This window comes from Bombus affinis, chromosome 3 (genome assembly GCF_024516045.1).
Source record: "Bombus affinis isolate iyBomAffi1 chromosome 3, iyBomAffi1.2, whole genome shotgun sequence".
NCBI lineage: Eukaryota > Metazoa > Arthropoda > Insecta > Hymenoptera > Apidae > Bombus > Bombus affinis.
The window spans coordinates 4,785,798-4,803,016 of NC_066346.1; the positions used below are offsets into that span (position 1 = coordinate 4,785,798).

A 17,219-nucleotide genomic window follows, 5' to 3' on the forward strand; every position below is an offset into this window, starting at 1 on the left:
TATAACTATATTTGGTATTTTCTACGATATATTTCTACGATACACGTCCGATTACATTTAAAAGTCATAAATCGAACAACAGATTAAACAGTCTAGAAATCACGATAATCCAATCAGTCACCTACGATCTATTTCCAAAACTATGTCTTTTTTCTGGATTTCTGCCAAACATAGCGAGTCCAACAAACGCAGTTGAGAGCATAAATGTACGAGACCTCGTAAATCCTACTTGGTACAGGGAAGAAATCGCGTGATAGTAAAATTTCACTATGCGTTACAGCCTCGCGAATCAGACGGACCGATACTGTATCATTGTACTTGAAAAACGTGGAAAATACGAATTCGGTTAATTGTCGTGTAAGCATTTCGTCCAAGTTGAAACTTCTCTCTATACTTTGAACGTTCAAGCCTTAGGTAAAATAAGAGACAATTTTTTTTATCGCTTGTCAAAGGAAAGGAATGGAAGTCTAAAAAGTGAATGGAAAGGAAAGAGTTCATGTGGAAAGCAATAGAAACTCGAGTTAACTGAAACAATTCATCAATGAAAAGAAAGCACCAAACATAAAGCAAACGAGATGAACGAAGACTAAGGAGAGTAGATTATTCTCCGAGACGACGATCTTGCCTGCTTTGCCATTCTACTGGATCGAAGAAAGAATACAAGCCAGTCTGTGGAACGCTCGTTACAGCTCTTACAGTTTCGTAAGCGGAATTGACCGATTTAAAATCGAACAGTTGTCGAAGGATCGAACAAAGTGTCCCCTTCAATAGTTCGTAGAAAATCGAAAGAAGAACCGGTGGTACGTGCAAGATACGAGATGGAAATACTTGAAGCGGATAGAAATTGCGATTTCGATGCTTAAAGTATGATTATAAAATTGCTCCTGATGCAAATTTAAATTTCTCCCTTACTTTTACGTGGTTTTAATTAAAAATGGTTTCTGTTAAATTTACACTGAACTTCAACGTTCAAAGAACCATAATAAAATTCTAGAATGCTAAAACCCTGTTTCGTGACATTTGACCGTACTTTTTCATCGCTCTTTGTAGAATAGTAGCCGGTAAACTGCTCGAGATTAAACGCGAAGCGACAAACATACCGCGCTCTTCAATTTCGACCTCGCAAACGGTACACGTTTACACATTCGGTCGATAATGAACTCGCCAGTTAGGCAGAATTTACAGTGACGTTATGAGCTAGGCCTGCCGGCTAGCAATTGAAATGAAAATCGATATGCATGCACTTTCACGTTTAATAACAATGTGATATAGTTCCTTGGTAATCTGTACGGTTAATCCATAATATCTTCGTTATCATCTAGCGAAGATCTTCCAGAGATACTATCAATCAGAGATTATGATATAATGTAATGGACTTTGAATCTGCAAGATAAGTTACTGCTGAACATATTATGACTAAATTGCGGATGTTTATACATTTATGCTAAGTATAAAACAAATGAAAATATATAAAGACGAGCAGAAATATAAAAATATGTAACAAGTCAAGATGCATGTACAGAGCTTTCAAGATTTTTCAGAAGTAGCAAAATTTTCTAATAAATAAAAAGGAATAGAAATAAATCGAAAGATAGTTCTAGTTCTTTAAAATATTCGTGCTCGAGGGTACAGTAGATTTTTGATTCGATTCGATTGATAATCCGATTCGAAACGATAGATGAAGTTCGTTTACAGGTACCGACCAGTCATCCAGCTCGACTATTCTCCTTTATGAACCCGCTGGCTATTCAAATCTGGCTGTATGTGCTGGCTGCGTACGTCCTTGTCTCAGTGATGATGTTCGTGGTTGCCAGGATCAGCCCGTACGAGTGGAACAACCCTCATCCCTGTCATACAGAGTCGGAACTTGTCGAGAACCAATTCTCGTTGGCCAATAGTTTTTGGTTCACCATTGGCACTCTGATGCAGCAGGGTAGCGATCTGAACCCTAAGGTATGTCACTGTAATTTTCGTGCAAAATTAACACACTGTTCGATACGATTTTAGAAGATCGTCCTTCGGGTTATTTTCATTTTTATATCTACGTCTTGCGTCTCTATGTTTCTTCGTTTTTTAACTCTTTCAAGTTTCGTCAGGAAGGCACAATGGACTGTTTGGGGCCAATTTTACCGGAAATATTAGGTTGTCCCAAAAGTTTCTTTAGTTTTTTAAAAAAAATAATAGACATTTCTTATGTTATATTATTTTATCGAATTATGTATGATCCATTTTGTAGTAACAGAACAAAAGTAGTAATAGAACAAATACAAAAGAAAAAATTATTTCCATATAACACGAAAGAAACCTTCGTGGTGACCTGATAAATACATTCGTCGTTTGATTAATTAACAGCTTGTTAAAACGTAACGTTGCACACGACACAATCATACGAATAATATTCATTCGATTGATGCAACAGAACTTTTTGAAAAATACATTACGATATATTTATTTATTTCGATAAACGTAATACGACATATTCTTTCCTTAAAAACAACACGCAAATTTACCTACACACGTAGACATGTATATGGAGGGTGAGTTTCTACCGTGGACAGTTTCAACAATTTTATTTCAAAGGTATTGACAACCGTAATTACCAAATTTACAGTACAAATAACTCAATTTAAATTAAACAGATTATTAAGCTCTTCTCTGGCTATATATTTGCGCCAGCTCTTTCAAATGCCCATGCATATTAATAGAGTGGAAAAACATTGACGAATAGCCGCAAGGGGAAACCGGACGGATCGATCGACGAGAATATCATCGAATCGACGATCTGTTTTATGTTATTTTACTGAAACCTGTTCGTACGAAAAAAACCACTCGCAAATATCGAGTCGATGACCAGAAAACATAATATGCGACATATCTGATGCGTTCCGTTAACTTTGTCGCGCTATTTCGATCGATGGGCCGTGATGGTCGGACGAGATAAAGCTTTATCCAAGGCCCCGTAATTATCGTTTCAAAAATGACGCTGTTAACATACGAATTTCGTCGTAATATTATCATCCTGTAACGATAATTTTTCTATTCTTAATCTAGTGGATATGGAATAGTGAAGAATAGACGAGAAAATGTATCATTTTCAATAGTTTCGTCGTAACGTTTAAAACGGAATTTTAAATGATATTACAAACTTTTCATTTCTATGCGTTTCGTTTTACAAAATTCTTGTTAAACCTTAAGGCGATAAAGCAACATTTTTACGCGAATTAACTCGTTTCTTTTATAACTATCCTAAAAACCTAGATTTCCATGGACGTTCGTACTGCGAGTAATTAAGATTACGCTCAAATGATATAACTTTATTTCAAATAAAGATTAACGTGGCAGACTCACGTAAGAAAAATATTCAAACCTCTTATTGCACTTTGTCAACTTTATATCGCGAGCGAATATTCTGCAGAGATTTGCTTTTCCTTCTACGATGCTGACCAAACAGAGAAAATACATCTAAAATCTGGAATTCCAAAACGATCTCCGAGCTGTCCGCCGGAGAGGAAGCTCGAAGAAGTCTCATTGCGTTGTTCGGTTAGCCGTGACGTGGAACGATGGCGATCGGTCCGTTTCATTAAGCGGAGTGAATTAACCCGGCTTCGAGCCTTCGCTTCGAGACTTAGAGAAGCGAAATTGCGCCACAGAGATAATAGAATCTCAGCGGTGGAACCACGGTGACTCTGGTTTATCGATGAAGGTTGCTCTGCTCGAATATCCACGCGGCGCGGTGGCGTAAAATTTTTATCACGCCACTATGCACGACTTTACCTTGCCTTTTCATAAAACTTAAAGCTCTGGAATACTTGGCGATATTCCGTGTTTTTACTACTTTCAACGCGAAACAGTATAAACTTAACTAAACCGGCGTAAAACCTGGCTGATAGCTTCTTGAAGATATTGCAGTTGATAAATTTGATCAGGCAACGAGCACGCGGATCGTGGGTGGCATATGGTGGTTCTTCACGCTGATCATCATATCGTCGTATACTGCCAACCTGGCGGCGTTCCTTACCGTCGAGAGGATGATCACTCCCATTGAAAATGCGGAGGATCTCGCTGGTCAGACGGACATCGCTTATGGTACCTTGGATAGCGGAAGTACCATGACTTTCTTCAGGGTAATCTTCTTTATCGTTCGTCCTTAATTAGAAGTAGCGGAACAGTCGATATTAGCAATTTAATATTGCTATCAGCCAATATTGGAATAGCAGTCAAGGAGATGAGATTACATAAAAAGAAATATCCCAAGGAGAATTGAGATTAAAAAATGTTATTGGTTTCGAGATAAAGAAGAGATGCGCCAACGAATATGACAATTGCTAGAAATAATCTTTTAATTAGAGATCAGTCTCGTTCGGGTTAATTGAATACTTTGCAGCAATAAGAGGGCAGCTCCGGTATTTCAATTATATTTATTGGAAAAGAGAGAAAGATACAGGTTTCATATGCAAATGTGGAAAAATTGATTGCTACGAGTATTAATAGACTTATAGTACTTATAGTACGTATGAACAAAATAATTTAATTTCGATTAATTTTTAGTTACTTTATTCGAATTACTTGAAAGTGGAGCGCCTACTTATCGCAGCAATCTCTCCAGTTATTTCCCATAATTATCTGTAATAGTACGAAGCGTAAGTAATGCGAACAATCTAAAGGATTCGATGATCGAGACGTACAAGAAGATGTGGCGGTTCATGGAGAACAAGAAACCATCCGTGTTCGTGCCCACTTACGAAGAAGGGATCCAGAGGGTTCTTCAAGGCGATTACGCTTTCTTAATGGAGTCGACCATGTTGGATTACATCGTGCAAAGGGACTGCAATCTCACCCAAATTGGCGGACTTCTGGATAGCAAGGGATACGGCATCGCCACGCCAATGGGTGAATTTTATCTTCTTCCATGTTTATATAATAGATTTTCTATGATTGTAACGATTCATATTGTTTGTAGGTTCACCATGGCGAGATAAGATATCTTTGGCAATCCTCGAGCTTCAGGAAAAGGGAGAAATCCAAATGCTGTACGACAAATGGTGGAAGAGTCCCGGTGATACTTGTATGAGGACCGAGAAGGGCAAGGAGAGCAAAGCGAATTCCTTGGGAGTGGATAATATAGGTACTTTTTTAAAGAATTTTATTTACAATAAAATTCTTAAGTCTGTAAAAGGTATTGGCACGGCATTGTTATAACATCTACCAATACATGATATTTTTGGCTCTGATTCACACGTTTTCAAAAATATCATGTACATATTGTACATTATGAGTTCTGTTTCAGAATAATCTGTCAAACAGATCTGTAATCTTATTCAGTTTCCTTCCGAGACACCCTATATATTTTGGTAGAATTTGAACAGTAATATTCCACAACACCGAATATCAATGTTTCTAACTCGTTATTCCTCTGTTTCGACTTGCTACCGTTGCCACCTTCAGTCGAATCTCGTCGAACCTCTTGGGTTAGCGAACAATTCGAAGAAACAGCGTCCTGTACGCGACCAGGACCGATGAATTTTTACATTTGCTGGAAGTTGAACTTCTTGTGCTGTCTTATAGGTGGAGTATTCGTTGTACTGCTGTGCGGCCTGGCGTTCGCCGTGTTGATCGCGATTTTTGAGTTCTGCTACAGTACCAGGAGGAACATGCCGGCGGAACGGGTAAGTATCTCTCTTCCACTACGAATATTAGAAACAAGAGGAAATGAATAAGAATATCGTGGACGTTGATATTCCACGGGATATCGTTCTACGATCACAAATTGGATCAATTTCCCCCGCTCTGTCACGGATTGTATTAATAAAGAAACAATTCGTGGACAGATGGCGAGAAAACAGAGACTTTTTTCCAGGCGATGAACACGCGCGATGCATGAACTTTAGGATTGCATGAAATTTTCTGTCACTTTTGTTTTCCATTTTGTGTGGCCCACCGTGGATTTTTCCGCGAAGCAGCATGAACTCATCCTTCATTGAAGCATGCCGGCCGACTGCAAACGCACGAAGCTCAGTCCACGACCAAGGTCCGTTATTTTTGCATTTTTTCCAGTTGAAAACTTCGTTATCTCCGCTTAATTCGATTCCCCTTTTGTCCGTTCTCTTTTTCAACGTCTGCTCGTAATTGCGCGCGCTGTTGGCAACATTTTTTGCTCGCCTTCCGTTCGATAGCCAGCGCAGTATCGAGGAACGAACCTGCTCGTTCGCTTAAATTACCGATTCGCTTTGATTACGTACGTTCGTCGTGTTTTTTCATTTCCGCTTCTGTTAGCCGTGTCGCGTATCAACGAGCAGAGCTATCTGAATCGATCGTTGATCGATTTCACGAGGTGTTCCCTCAAAATCACATTGACTATATCGTTTTCTTCTCTGATTTGTTAAATTCGAAACGCAGAGAGCTGCGGTATCGACGCCGATCTGCACGGATTCTTTGCAAGGGATCTCGCAATCCGTGCAGCAACAGCAACAACAGCAGACGCAACAGCAGCAACAACAGCAGCCGCAACAGCAACCGAATCAGCATCAGGAATCCCTGTGCTCGGAAATGGCGCGGGAACTGTGTCGCGCGTTGCGCTGCCACGCGTCCTCGCGGCGGCGTCGCGCCTGCGAGAAATGCTCAACGCACGTGCTCGGCTATACACCGGACAACCCCACTGCCACCCCCTTGAATGGGATGAGATCGCAGGTTCGTTGCTTTTACAAAGTCGACAAGTCTTTTTCTCTTTTTCAAACGCCGATTCATACGCTAATTATTCTTCGAACTATCTTGCATGATCTCGATCTTAAATCCGCATCACGATCTTTTCCAACTAGATAAGGAGATAAAGCAAAAGACACGATACTATATCGAACACGATTTCGCTGTTACAGAGAAGCAGCCTGGGTGTTCCCACAGTGGAACTGCCGCCACATGTCCACCTGCATCATCACGCACCACCGCCACACGACTATGACGGAACTTAAACTCACGAATCTTTTTACACCTTTTGCGGTCACTTCTTGCGGCCTAACGAATGAGAAGAACGTACCAACAGTAAGAAGAAGTGGTACGACTACGGGCGAGGAAGCTTCGAAAAGAAAAGAGAGGGGACAAGATGGAAAAGACCGAGAAGAAAGTACAAAAACGCATCAAGTAGCACCGAACGGACAGATCGACCAGTTCGTTCTTTTCCTTTTTTCCTAGAGAACGAAGTAGAATACCGCCGCGAGTATCACATACGTCGAGAATCACCGAGAACCAACGTTGCACAATTTCTATGAAGAGCGTGTGTTCGTCGTCGAACACGAACGAGAGAGGAGAAAGAAAAGGCTCTTGTGTTCCCGCGAATCTCCCCTTCCTTTTTTCACCAAGAACACGGTCTCGTTTCACTTTCTACCGTAGAATCTGCACCAAGGGACGATTGTTCGCGTACGTTGGCTAACGCGGAGCGGAGGGATCGATCGTGGAGGACTCGCATAACCCGTGGCGAAAATCCAACAAGACCTGCCATTTCTCAATTCTCGTCCCGCCACTATTTCATCCTCTCGCTATTTCTCACTTGCATCGCGTAGAAATATCATGGTATTTGTCATACGATCAACCAAAAACTCGAGGAACTTGCGTTTCGATGACCCACACGCAACATTTCCCTCGATTAATCGAATAGAGAAGGATATTACAAATCTCGCAGCGATTTCTCTCGAGGAAAAGAAATCGTGGCGATCTAATAAGTCGAAAAATTATTTGATATTATTGAAATTAATCACAGGATACATCGACAAGAGCTGTGTATCTCGAAATACGATCCTCGAGTATTATTTAGCACGACTAGATTTTGATCCATTTGGAGGAATCGTCGAGCCGAAGTACAAAGAAGAATGTCGAATTTTCTTTTTACTTTGCGCTAACGAAAAGGATCGAACAACCGATTTCAGTCTCGGAACATTCCCTGTACATTCCACGTCTGTCAGGAGAACATTCGTGTTCGAAGAACGATCGAGCCCGAGATTAAACAGGAACGACACTTACCACGCGATTTTTCTTCCGTTTTCGGCAAGACGAGATGTCGTTGCGACTGACGCCAGGCTCGATTCGGCTCTTCCTGTATATTTTCACGCGAGAATACAACACGCGATCGATCGTAGAAATCGGAACGGCCGAGTAAGGCGGTGAAACTATCTGTCGATCAGACCGTTCCTTTTTTACCCTTTTGCGTCCACGTAAACGAACTGCACCGTAAACGATTCTTGCATACGTAAACGACCACCGGAGGCACATTAACTCACATAACACACTCACGCAGATACAGATTCGTATAACTACCGCGGCGGCGCGCGCGAATGTAGACGATACAATTTGCAAGTATTTTAAAGTAAAACACAGAAGGCAAGCGACTAACTGTCTAGAGTTAAAGAAAAAAAAAAAACGAGTACAACCAAGTAGACGTTTGATGTCATTTCACGTGTGTATATGCAGACGGCGAATAAACGTAAGACATGATGATGGACAGGATGGATCGTTTTCTCGTTTACCTTCCCCTGATTTTCCTCAGATTCGTTTTGAGATTGACGATCCTGGTCCAACTCCACTTTCTAATAACTTCTTAATTTCATTACATAAGCAGATAATTCTGAATGTTACAATTTTGGAAATAATATTCAATTCTCAATAAGTAAAGGACTCATTTCTGCATGTTCATTTATCATAGGAAAATAACGACAATTTCGAAAACAAATTTCGAGAACGGTGTTTGTAACGTCCTCGCTTTTTTCTTCTTTTTAATACGTGGAGTTGAACAGTTGTTGATTTCGTTTTGAAATCGATAAAAGTAATAAAATGTAATATTGAAGTTGATTGGCGTTATGGTTACAAAGCATCGATGGTTGTATGGTTAGTATTGGCCCTGATATATTACATCTACGTAAACACTACGTTGTACAGAACTATACAGGGTATTCCTGAAATCTTAGTAGAACCGAAAAGCAGATAATTTTCCATTTGAGGTAAAAGGTGATTATTATTATTAAAAGTAAGTATTTCCCGCATATATCGCAGTTCATATCCTTTATTTCATTTCTCGATTATTACTCTATATCTAATGTAGACAAACCGATATTAACATCAATATTGACATCCAATATTCCCTACCCATTACCATCTTCTTATATTCAACATTCTCTATCCTGAATCTCACAGGCCGTTCTCCACATCCTAATTGAACAATTTGGTCCTTTGAAATTAGGCGCTAGAAACGACACAGAAAATGCCAATAAGATGTAAAATACAGCTCACGAATTGCTCAAGAGGAATCGTCACGTTCCACAAACGAAGCTCGCTGTCTCATAAAATTACATTTGTTTTCCCCAGTCATGTCAGTCCCGTGGTCAAACTTCACTCGGGCATGTCGGTTCGGTACTGTAAATCTTCACTTCCTCCTACAAACGAAATTTCTTATCCTACAAAATGAAACTCGTTTTCGTGTGTTGGAAAATATATTTATTTATTTACTTTTGTGGACTGTACTTTTCAGTGCGTTTAAATCTTAGGTGTCTTAGAATATAGAACATTGGACATGGATTTGAAAAAATTGGTAATTTGATCGTTGATATAGGAAAGAGAAAATACAGCGTAGGATGTGGCATATAGAGGCGTATACAGAGAGTGTGAAATATGGTTGGACCAAAATATTGGACGTGGGATGTGGGAAAGAACATGTAAAAAATGTGCCAGAAAATGAAAAATATGTAAATAAGAAATATGAGATGTGGTATGATGGTATGTAGGCGCTGCAGAAATTAGGCTGGAAGATATGGGCTATGGATACGATATACCGGGTATGAGATATAAGAGAGGAGACAGGGAATATAGAAAGTTAGATGCTGGATGAATATACATGTGCTGCGAGAGTAAGGACAAAAGATATTCCCTGGAAATATAGTATGTAATACAGAACACGAGAAACAGAATGCTTAATACGAGATATAGAATGGAGACGCGAAATGTGGAAAATAGTGGCCCACAAAATAAAAGATATGGATTGGTACTACTTGCTATGGAATATAGGATAAAATATATGAAGTGAAATGTTGTATCGAAACTGTAAGATGGTCTTCAGGTAATGAACATGGGATAGTGAGTATTATATGTCGAATATAGGAAATAGAATTGTATGCGTGTGTGAACAGGTGTAACGTGTGACGGTGTGATGCGTGGGTTCTGATATGCAACATTTGAGGTTTAAGTGCAGAGAATGAAGAGTTTGTTATGGGATACGTGATATAGCATATAAGACACGAAAGTTGGAATAGAACTGGTACGAAATGAAATGGAGATGGGAATGAAACTTATCAACCAACACAAGTAACAAAGAGTTATCTCTTAACAAATAATTTAAAAAATATCGCAGGATTAAAGGAAGATAAGAAAAGGTACAAAGTTAAGATCGATGGTATATCTTTTTTTTTATATAACATCATTTATTAAGGGATAAAATAAATGACAAATAACATATCACTTATATGAAACTATAACATTTCTTAGTGTTCATCATTCGTTATGATATAAAAGAAATCACATCACATACGACCCTCCACGTAACGCTTACACGCTCGTGTCGGCTCGATTCACGCGCTATTTTATCGCGCGCGATTTCCTCCCCTCTCTCACTCTCTCTCACTCTCACTCTCTCTCTCTCTCTCTCTCTCTTTCTCTCTCTCTCTTTCCCTATCGTTCGAAACTTGGAAATCTTTTTACCGCGAACAATATAAAATACACGATCAACATCGAATCGATCGACGGACGAAATGGACAACGAAGAATAGATCTCGCGAAACAATCACAACATGCTTTGTCCCCGGAATAATTCCATAAAGTACTGCAATTACAGCGTCTCACGCTACGGCTCATGATAAGATTAGGCTTCGACCGCGTCGCTTAATCGAATCAACGTAACCGTGATGTTACAGGCGGAGTCGCATGAATGGAATTCTCCGAGTTTTCGGGGATGAGAAATCATCTCTGCTTAAATAAGGAAGAAGAAAAAAAAAAAAGGAAAAAAAGGAAAACGCGAGAAAAAATGTATAAACGTATAAAACCCGAGGGAATTTACGATCGCGGCAGATCGAGCGGATTCGAGCAGACACCAGCGTGCCCTACGACTTCTTCTGATACGATACAATAATAATAATATAACCGACTGAATCCATTTTGGAAGGGCCTAGTCAAATCACTTGTAATTATCACACGATCATACTCGACACGGTGGCATGTAAATGTTTTGTTTCTCCGTTATTCTTCCTTTTTTTTTCGTAATATTTTTTTTTGCGGTTTTCACCTTTTTTCTATTGTAATATGCTTGTTTTTTTTTTCTTTTTTTTTATTTTTATATATGTTTTTGTGACTTTCGGAGGTGGCTCGAGTTCGCGATGCGAACATGTACGTTCATTCGCGATCGATAAACAATATTTCTTCTTGATAATACGCGTTCATACTTTATATAAGAGTGTGTTGTCTGTCTCTATGTAAATGTATGGGGTATCGTGTTTGTGTAATGCTTTATAGCTGTGTGTCGATCTATCGTCGAAATTGAAAAAAGAGAAAGAAAAAAACAATGAAACGAAGTAGAATAATAGTAGTAGTAGTAGTAGGAGTAGTAGTAGTAGTAGTAGTAGTGGTAGTAGTAGTAGTAATAGTAGTAATAGTAATAGTAGTAGTAGTAGTAGTAGTGGTAGTAGTAGTAGTAGTAGTAGTAGTAGTATTAATAATAATAATAAAAATAATAATAATAATAATAATAATAATAATAATAATAATAATAATAATAATAATAATAATAATAGCACGAGGAAGAAAGCAAAGAAACGATACACGTACGCGTGTTATGTATGATGCATGTGTGGTGTGTCTATGCATGTAGAACAAATGCCTCGTTCTTTCTTTCGATCGACTACTCTCTGGGTCTTTTTTTCTCTCGTCCACCTCCACATGCTCTTATATATTTTTTCTCTGGCTTACGCAATTTTTATCTTGGGGGTCCAACTTCACCCGATATCCTGACGGGATGATATCGATCGTTTATTTTAAAATAAACACATAAAACGGAAAAGCTGAAACTGTGTTTTACGATTTGTATGGCAAACGCGGCTCTTCCACCGATACAGAAAGGAAAAGTGAAGACAAAAAGGTAAAAACACGCGTTGGCTGTTTCGCAAAACTCGATCACGTCAGGAAATCTAGGCGGAGAGGAAAGAAAATTATCAATGAAGATCGTTGTCTCCTCGCTCAACCTTCTTCCCCTTCTATTTCCGTTAATAAACGATCGTTTCCTCTTTTTCTCTAAATCTAGCAATTACGAAGCTCATTCTTCCTTCCACTTTTTCTCTCACCCAACTATTAGAATGCTTATTTATTTTATGAGATCAGTCCGGGCGTTAAATCGCGCCGCGAACACCGCAACTTCATCCGTTCTTTTCCCATCCTCGAGGCGATTTCTGTCGAGTTCTCTCGCTCGTTCGCGATCCACGAATTTCTTCTAATTTACGGATGTTGTTCGTACGAACTAGTCATTGGACGACACAAAGAAACAGAAAAAGAGAAAGGTAGAGGAAGAAAAGTGGAAACGGAAGAAGAAAGCAAGAGACAGATGGAAGAGATAGTGAGTGTGTAGCTCGAAGACGAACTTCTTTCTTTTCTTTTTTCATTATCTATCGATCATTCTGTTCGAACGATGGAGAATAAAGTACCCTTTCGCGATCGATCTCGATCAGGAACGATTTCGTGTAACGATGAGAACTGGCGTATAAAAATGGTTGATGATCGAATGACGGTTTTAAAGTTGCCTCGAAAAGCCTCGATATTAAAAGTTTTCTTTGGTCGGAGAGATCTGCTCCTTTTTCATTTATTTCATTCCTTGTTTTTTTCCTTTTTAACCGTTTACACGCCGTGTGCCGACGCGCCGTATCGAAAACATTAAATACATATACATATAATATACGCGTTAAATAATTCCTTTTATACAATCTACGTTATTAAATATCGTTTAGGACTGACAAACGGACGTCCTTAAATACAAACGCGATCTTCGAACCGGTTTACGAAAAAATACATCAAAGGTTTCCCGTTCCTGGAACGCGCGGAACCGAGAACAAGAGAAAAACGTCGAGAACGATCGCGTCAAAAATGGTGGCCCTGTAAACGGTTAACTTTCTTCTGCGTTCTCTGATCGTGCACAGGTAAACGACTCTATTTCGCGCGCGCCAGCGCGTGTGTGTATGTGTGTGGGTGTGGGTGGGTGTGTGGGTGTGGGTGGGTGTGTGTTTGTGTATGCGCGTGTTCCGTCATCAGGTGCAAGAAGAGGAGAATCATACGAATGGAGAAGAGAAATACGAAAAAATCGAGACGCGCGAAGACAAAGAAGAAGATGGAAAAGAAGAAAGAGAGTTATTGAGAAAAATAAATCGTTAAAAAAAACTACGGAATACTGTGATCGAGTAACTCGTCACTTCCCTCGTGTTTTCGGTTGCTCAGCTGTTACGACATGGCTGATCGAAGGATCTTGTTTTCTTTTTTTACTCTCGGGGCCTGAATAATTAATTATTTGAAAATTCCTGGTGAAAATTCTAGTCTTCCGATGCATCAGGATGCCCGATATCGATGCTTGGCTCGATAGTGCGTGTTGGTGGAACGTTAAGATTCTCCTTCGGAGGATGAGAATTTTGATCAGAAATTTTCAGAAAACTCTGGAGAACGTGTAAAGCGAAAGACGAACGAAGGAAACGCTCGACGGCGCCGCTCTAAATCCTGTCTACGGCTAAGATCGCGCGAGAGCGATCGACGCTCACGAGACTCGTCCTGAATAAACTCTTCATGTGATATGTGAGGACGTCGTCCACCCCATGTGAACGCGTCGCTGTTGGTCGAAAATTCTAAGATGTGTGTGTTTGTTCGCTGCTTCAATCGTAATAATTAATTTCTTAATTCGCCGGGTCATGCGCCGTATATTCGCTTATCCTCTGCTCCTCTATCTCTCTCGCTCGTGAATCGATCCAGGCAAAGAGTCTACAAGGTTAAAAAAAAAAAAAAAAGAAAGAAAAACAGGGAAAGGTCATAGGAGAGTAAATCTACGATTGGACAGATACGTCGAATCAGTTTCGCGTTACCCCCCGAACTCGATTCACGATCGTGAGAACAGACGGCGCTCTCCATGAAAACGCAATTACTCGGAATCATATACACGAATATACGATAATTCCAGAGCGCGCATATACACAATTACATAATAAAGAGACACCGTTAATTACAAACGCTACACTTACATTTCCGATGGATTTTTCTTATCTTTTAGTCGTTTTGCTTTCTCTCGACTCTCGTGCAATATCGATAATACACCGCCCGCCCGCGCTCCTCTTTCCTCTTTGTCGTAAAACGTATAGACGCTTTTCGTATGTACCCGTATGCGTACATACAAATATATAATATATATAATATTCATATATATATATATATATATAATATATCGGTCCTTTTTTGTTTGTTTTTCATCTCGATAATGCGTATATGTGTTATATATCTATTATATATATATATATATATGTATGTATATATATATATATATATAATATGCGATCACAGACACGTGTAATTCGCGTGTATAGAGTTTGCTTATTTTTTTCTTTTTATCTCCTTTTCTTTTTGTGCCGCACTTTCTCTCTCCCGTGTACCTTAACGACTTAATATTGGATTTGATTTGTTTAAACAGCCTCTCTCTGTCCTGCTCGCACATTAACGCCGCGCGTGCGTTCTACTGTTGCCAACCGTTCGATGGTCAGAAGGGGCGAACTTATTATTCGCACGTTCCTTTTAAATTATTTCTCGTCTTCTCTTTGTTTCTTACGTCGATATAGTAAAACGACGTTACGCGAAAGGCATGAAAATTCGTTGATAAAACGCACGCGCATATGCGGTCAACCGTTTCGAGTCTTCGTTCTCTCTTTTTGTCTCGCGATCGTTCGCCCCTTCGCTTGGTCCTTGCCGATTTTCTCTTTCACTTTCGCCATGAAAAAAATCGGAGCGGTTCGCGTACGCTGCACCGCATTAATGCCAAAAAGTTTCGCACAGCTTCCAATACAATAGCCGTTTTAAGTTTGTTCGAAGACGCCTGATCTTCGAACAACAAGGACGAAAAATTGATCGAATATTTGGTGCGGCGCGCACGACTCTTTGCCCTCGATTTTCTTCGCTCCTTTTCTCCTTCTTCTTCGTTCGATTTTTGCTCGAAATAGTAATACATTGCCGTATATTTCTGGTTGGTGACAGTAGCGCCATAAACCATCGTAAATAAACACAGCCGATAGGCATTGCTTGTCTCTGCGCGCGCGCTCATGGCTACCCGAGCGACGATTTTGAAAAAGACCGCGCGTCGATGCCGCGCATGTGCCTGCGCGCAGATCGTCCTACGATCTAAAGACTTCATTTATCACCTGTGTTCTCGACACACACGGATACGACGAAAACGAAGGTACACTTTTTTGTCATTTTTATATTAATAGCTTTCTCGTTATACGATAGTCAGTGAAATAAACGAGGTTAAAACGTATATAATATGTACAACGCGAATCGCGGTCATAGCGCGAAAGACAAATTGTTTCATTTCTTTCCATGTCTATTTCACTTGTTTCTTCTGTTCGTCGCGTTCCATCGTCGTCTTTGTTCGTCTGTTCGATCATCGAATTGACGAATCGATACAAAGGCGACGGAGGGGCGAGTGTCTCGACGTGGAGACGCAAAAACGGGACCATCTCAAATTGGTCAATTCGAATTGGAAACAGTGTGTTCTAATAGACTTCTTAATTTATTCTTACAATTAACTGCAGTTAGCAAATCTTCTCGATATATATATATATATATAAAGAGCCGCGATTAGTTGATTAATTTGGAAAAAACGGACGCGCGATGCTCCTCTCCTTCCCCTCTTTTCAAACTTCATTTTGTTTCGTTTCCTAAACGCTATCGTTAGTAATAAAACATGCAAAAAAGAAAACGGAAAGGCGGATAAAGAAAGATGGAACCGCGAGCGTACTATAATAATCGCTATAATAATCTGTCGTACCTACAGCTGGGTATTGTATAAAACTAAAAGCGGGAAAGAGTACAATTTAAAAATGTGTACGGAAATTTTACCGAAAGGATAAACGCGGCGATCGGGGAAGGGGCAAAAGCTTCAACAGATCTGAAATGCTTATAACGAAACGCGCAAATAACAGTCTACTACACGATATCTTGGCAAACATAGAAAAATACGAGTGTCTATTTACAAAACGAATCATAAAATCTCTCTTTCTCTCTCGCGTGTATCCTCTTCTCCTGAACCCCCATCGGGGTATCTAAAATCCAAAAACTAAACCGAGCAGAAAATAAGAACGCACCAGCGTTTCCGGTTTATAGAGCGGAAACGGTAGCGCGTCAAACACAGAACGATCGCTTTGGATGATACGCCTCCGATTCAGAGACGAAACCATCGATATCTTCTAACTTGCCGACTCGGCTATCTTCTATCGCCGTGACCGATCAACGTTTGTCAGCATCGATATCGACGCAACTACATCGAAATTTTCATTTCTTCTTCCATGCGCTTCGCGGAGCTTTTCTTTCAGGTCGATTCTCTCCTTCGGTTCAGCATTGACTCATCGAAGAAATCTTTGTCGTTTAAAGTTACGAGCGACGAGCAAACGACGGACACCCTGGCAACGCCGTCTCACAATGGACACTCGAATTTCGGGGTTCCGCTTTTTCTTCTTTGCTCACACGCGTGTTTCATTATGTTTCTGTTTTCAATTCTGTACGTCTGCGTGTGTACGGTGAATTTATTATAACGTGAACTCCTCTCTGTTCTCTGCTATGTGTACGTATGGATGAATAATATAGCTGTGTGTAAATGAATGTGTTTTGTCACTGTGTGAAGGTACATTGTTATATACTGCGTGAGAAACAGTGTCGCGTTTGCTCGTTCCTTACTGTGCCGTGTGCAGAGTCCGCAAAGACGCCTCGCAAAGACGATAAAATAAACCGACGACAAACTGACAGACAGCAAGTAGACGAAGGAGCAGCGACGATGCCTCGCTTAGGTCATATATTGCATCACCGCGCGCAGTGCGTACAACAGCTCCGCTTGCATTCGTGCCTCCAGAATCATCAGGTTTACGTGAACCTGAAAAAAAACGAAAAATACACTTTTAATAAAA

General features: G+C 40.0%; 2 protein-coding genes across 13 annotated transcripts in view; one reads left to right on the top strand and one right to left on the bottom strand.

The window, feature by feature from the left end:
• The window catches only part of LOC126913996 (glutamate receptor ionotropic, kainate 2-like), a 113,678-nt gene extending 105,190 nt beyond the window's left edge, over positions 1 to 8,488 (top strand). For 6 of the 7 annotated variants that reach the window (XM_050717351.1, XM_050717353.1, XM_050717352.1 and 3 more), the window contains 7 exons: positions 1,696 to 1,953; positions 3,927 to 4,124; positions 4,665 to 4,890; positions 4,961 to 5,125; positions 5,566 to 5,666; positions 6,397 to 6,687; positions 6,873 to 8,488. In XM_050717351.1, the coding sequence (XP_050573308.1) occupies positions 1,696 to 1,953; positions 3,927 to 4,124; positions 4,665 to 4,890; positions 4,961 to 5,125; positions 5,566 to 5,666; positions 6,397 to 6,687; positions 6,873 to 6,965 (1,332 nt within the window). In that variant the 3' untranslated portion in view covers positions 6,966 to 8,488. Of the gene's footprint in view, positions 1 to 1,695; positions 1,954 to 3,926; positions 4,125 to 4,664; positions 4,891 to 4,960; positions 5,126 to 5,565; positions 5,667 to 5,960; positions 6,029 to 6,396; positions 6,688 to 6,872 lie in introns of those variants that run through there. The other variant, XM_050717356.1, reaches the window with a different exon arrangement.
• A 1,929-nt stretch (positions 8,489 to 10,417) lies between these two features.
• Positions 10,418 to 17,219, bottom strand: part of LOC126914004 (sestrin homolog) — a 147,946-nt gene continuing 141,144 nt past the window's right edge. For all 6 annotated transcript variants that reach the window (XM_050717388.1, XM_050717387.1, XM_050717390.1 and 3 more), the window contains one exon: positions 10,418 to 17,185. In XM_050717388.1, the coding sequence (XP_050573345.1) occupies positions 17,099 to 17,185 (87 nt within the window). In that variant the 3' untranslated portion in view covers positions 10,418 to 17,098. The remainder of the gene's footprint in view (positions 17,186 to 17,219) is intronic.